The sequence below is a fragment of the Galeopterus variegatus genome, unplaced genomic scaffold, assembly GCF_000696425.1.
Source record: "Galeopterus variegatus unplaced genomic scaffold, G_variegatus-3.0.2 Scaffold9028, whole genome shotgun sequence".
In the NCBI taxonomy this organism is placed as follows: Eukaryota; Metazoa; Chordata; class Mammalia; order Dermoptera; family Cynocephalidae; genus Galeopterus; species Galeopterus variegatus.
Window position 1 is genome coordinate 13096 of NW_007735139.1, and position 3856 is coordinate 16951.

At 57.2% G+C, this 3856-nt stretch overlaps 1 protein-coding gene across 1 annotated transcript in view; it reads left to right on the plus strand.

The window, feature by feature from the left end:
• Nucleotides 1–1430, plus strand: part of RPS15 (ribosomal protein S15) — a 2557-nt gene extending 1127 nt beyond the window's left edge. The window contains exons 2-4 of the mRNA XM_008593350.1: nt 80–165; nt 951–1185; nt 1278–1430. Of these exons, the coding sequence (XP_008591572.1) occupies nt 80–165; nt 951–1185; nt 1278–1391 (435 nt within the window). The 3' untranslated portion in view covers nt 1392–1430. The remainder of the gene's footprint in view (nt 1–79; nt 166–950; nt 1186–1277) is intronic.
• Nucleotides 1431–3856: the final 2426 nt, after the last annotated feature.

Consider the following 3856-nt stretch of genomic DNA (forward strand, 5'->3'; position numbering starts at 1 on the left):
CCGCGCTTCTGTGCGGGCTCCCGTAGCCGCGGGAGATGGGTCCCGGGCGCCGGTTTACCCCCATCCCGCGCCCGCGCAGGCGGAAGTGGAACAGAAGAAGAAGCGGACGTTCCGCAAGTTCACCTACCGCGGCGTGGACCTCGACCAGCTGCTCGACATGTCCTAGTAAGGAGCAGCCCGGGCGGGGGCGTCGGGCTGGGGACCTCTGTATCAAGGGCCCCATGGTCGCTGTTCTCGGCCTTTCGGGCCAGTCTCTGCTGCTGTAGGTGGGTGTGGCTGTGTGCCCATAGGACCGTTTAGAGACGCTGCGCTTTTTATTTAATCTCGACCTGTCTGCTTTCGGCACCTTTTCAGGTCTTTGAAGATGTAAGTGCCATGCAGAGCCCCACGTGTCTTATAAGAACGGGCAGCAGCAGGCTGCTGGTGGTCTGACCTGTGTTTTTAAAACCTGCCCCAGGGAAAGGGGGTGTGAGGTCCTGGCCTCCCAAGTGGGAGGGAGCCTGCTGGCAGCCGGGGACCCCCTGGCACTTGCAGAGGTGCCTGGCAGGGAAGAACCAGCTTCCTGGGGCTGACAACATGCTTCTAAGTGGCTGGGGCTTCTCCGGTTGGCCCCTTCCTGGACTTTTTAGAGGCCTTTGGCCCGAGCTGTGTGATTGTTGCTGGCAAAGCACCTTCTCCATGAAATCCTAGCCTTTGAGCCACCTTATTGGAGCTACTTGTCCTTCCTGAGTCTCGGTTTTCTCAATTCTAAATGGCCAGGGGGTGGTTCTTGAATTTGAGCGTTGCGCCCCAAATCTCAGACAGCGTCACCCTGGCCCAGGCCTGTGTGTTGCTTTTGATGCTTCATAGCGAGCAGAGATGTCCCGGGGGTGAATGGTGCAGGGTCCAGTGTCTCTGTGTCCCTGGGGAGGCTCGGGCCACCCGCGCCACCCCGCCTCCTCCGCCCGCAGCGAGCAGCTGATGCAGCTGTACAGCGCCCGGCAGCGGCGGCGCCTGAACCGCGGCCTTCGGCGCAAGCAGCACTCGCTGCTGAAGCGCCTGCGCAAGGCCAAGAAGGAGGCGCCGCCCATGGAGAAGCCGGAGGTGGTGAAGACTCACCTGCGGGACATGATCATCCTGCCCGAGATGGTGGGCAGCATGGTGGGCGTCTACAACGGCAAAACCTTCAACCAGGTGGAGATCAAGGTGCGCGTGGGCTGTGCTGGGCTCCGGGCGGATGGGGTTGCCTGTCCACCCGCGGTCATCTAAAGTTCAGCTCTGCTCTTGTTCTCCTGCAGCCCGAGATGATCGGTCACTACCTGGGCGAGTTCTCCATCACCTACAAGCCCGTGAAGCACGGCCGGCCGGGCATCGGGGCCACACACTCCTCCCGCTTCATCCCCCTCAAGTAGCCTGCTTGGCCAATAAAGGCACACGCGTCTCCAGCTCCAGTCCCGAGTGCAACTTGTCCTTCCTGACGTCTGGGGCTTTGGGAGGGGTATCCCATCAGCCTCCCCTAGAAGGGGCTTGGGTCAGGTCACAGTGTGGGAGGCTCCGGTCCGACACTCAGGACTGCTTGTGAATTCTGGGTTTCCTGTGTTAGGGCCTGACGGTCCGACTCAGCCCTGGCCAACCTTGGCCACTTCCTGTCCCCAGGATAGGGCTGAGTAGTGGGTGGGTTGGGAGCCTTGTGCCTCTAGACGTGCCTCAGCCTAACCTGAGCCCTATCACACATCAGGATGCCCGACATCTTTCATGATGTGCACAGCACCTGGCTGATTGCCACAGCTTCTGCATTCCCCTCCCATGCTGGGGCTTGCCCTCACGGGGACAACAGGAACCCACCTGCCCAGCCCTCAGACTGCATAGCGAGAGTCTGTCCTTTTGGAATCCCTGTGCTCCTGGGCAGCTCCACAAACCTACAGCCAACCCAGTGCCCCCAGCCTTGGGTGAAGCCTGCCCTGGGCCTTGCATTGCTCACAACAGACCAGGTTGTCCAGTGTGAGGTCACGCACCACCCCTATCGGGAGTGCTCCTGAGGGGTTCCCGCTGTGCTCCCTGTGTGTCCCTGATCAGATGGTTTTTGTGGGTTTATTCGGAGGCAGGCAGGACAGGAAACCGAACCCTCGGCCGTGGTGTTACAAGGCTGTGTGTAACCATCTGTACTAACCGGCCAGCCCCCAATGGGATGCTTGAAAGAAGAGGCAGGACAGGATGGTTGAGCCTCCTGACGGGGAGGTGGGGGGACTGTCCAGGCAGTAGTAGGGCTCTGGGCTCCCTGGTAATGTGTGGGAAGAAGTCAATAGGATGCCCAGGTACAGCCGAAGCAAGTGGCAGGTTGGAGTCACCACCAGTGAGATGGGGAAGCAGGGGCACACTGGCCTCGATGCCACCAGCGTCTGCTGGAACAGGCTGGGGTAGTGAGGCAGGAGGGGATGAATGGTGACTGGTCACCTGTGGGCTCTTTTTCTCTGTAATGTGTGAACTTCGACATAATTTGTTCATGTTGTCCCTTGATTCAGGATAGAAATGGCAGGGAGAAGGCACGTGTTTACAGCAGCAGCAGCAGGTTCAGCACTCGCGCTCAGTCCGGGCAGAAGCACCTGCAGCCCCACAGCGCTGAGATGGGTGTGACCTTCCTGACTCATACAGAGAGCTCCTACAAACCCAGAAGAAAGGAGCAACCTGTGGGATGGGGCGGTGTGTGGACAGGCAGAAAGGCCGCTACGTGCGCTTGACCTGGGGTTCTAAAGCTCCTCCACATGAACCACACACCCTGGGAAGGCGGTGGACTCCAGGTCTGGAGACCACCTGCTGCAAAGCAAGGAGACCAGGGAAGGCCAAGACAGGCCTTGGACTCAGGATAAGGGACATTGTAGCTGGCAGCCTCTTAAGTACATAGAAATCCTCCTCTAGGCTGTCCCGTGATCCAGACTGACCTTCAAACCAACTAAAGGTTTGAGTACGGTCTGGATGTTCAGATGGTATGGGTTGATATCCAGATGATTAAGATACGTCAGTTTAGGATTCCTTTTCAGCTAAGCTCCCAGCAGATTTCTCTCCATGCAAACAGTAGAAACTTTTGCATGACAGCTCCAGCCAGAAGAAAGGGCAGGCGGAGTGTACAGACGATTCATTGTGGTCTCTCGATCTGTTTTCAGAATTAATCTAAAAAGTGAAATTGCGTCATGTTATAAACAGCTGGTTTTTTTGTTTGTTTTTAAAAGATGACAGGTAAGGGGATCTTAACCCCTGACTTGGTGTCAGCACCACGCTCTCTCAAGTGAGCCACGGGCTGGCCCTAAAACAACTGGGTTTTGGACATGCACCTCTTTCTGGAAGAGTTTTTAATCCTGAGCATTAAAAGTCATAAAAACGGCCTGAGCTTTTGAGCCACGAGGTCTGCCTGCAGGAGGAAAGTGCACGTGTAGATGCTGCTGGGCATGTTTGGTGAATCGGTGAACGGAACAAACAGGCCTGGTCCCTGGTTGGAGTGGGATGAGTGCTGAGGCCTCCGCTCAGGCTGACGCTCACATGACACACTTTGGGCCAAGCCAACCAGACACCTGGCTTTTGCAAATAAAGTTTTATTGGCACACAGCTGTGCCCAGTTCCGTATTCATTTCTGTATTTATTTTTATTTACTTACTTTTTTTTTTTCCTTTTTGTCTTTTTTTCGTGACCGGTAACGGGATCGCAACCCTCGGTGTCGCGCCCGTACCGCGACTGGTAACGGGATCGCAACCCTTGGTGTCACGCCCGCACCGTGCTCAGCCAGTGAGTGGACCGGTCTCTATATGGGATCCGAACCCTCGGCGCGAGCGCCACCACGCTCCCAAGCGCCGCACTCTACCGAGTGCGCCACCGGGCCGGCCCT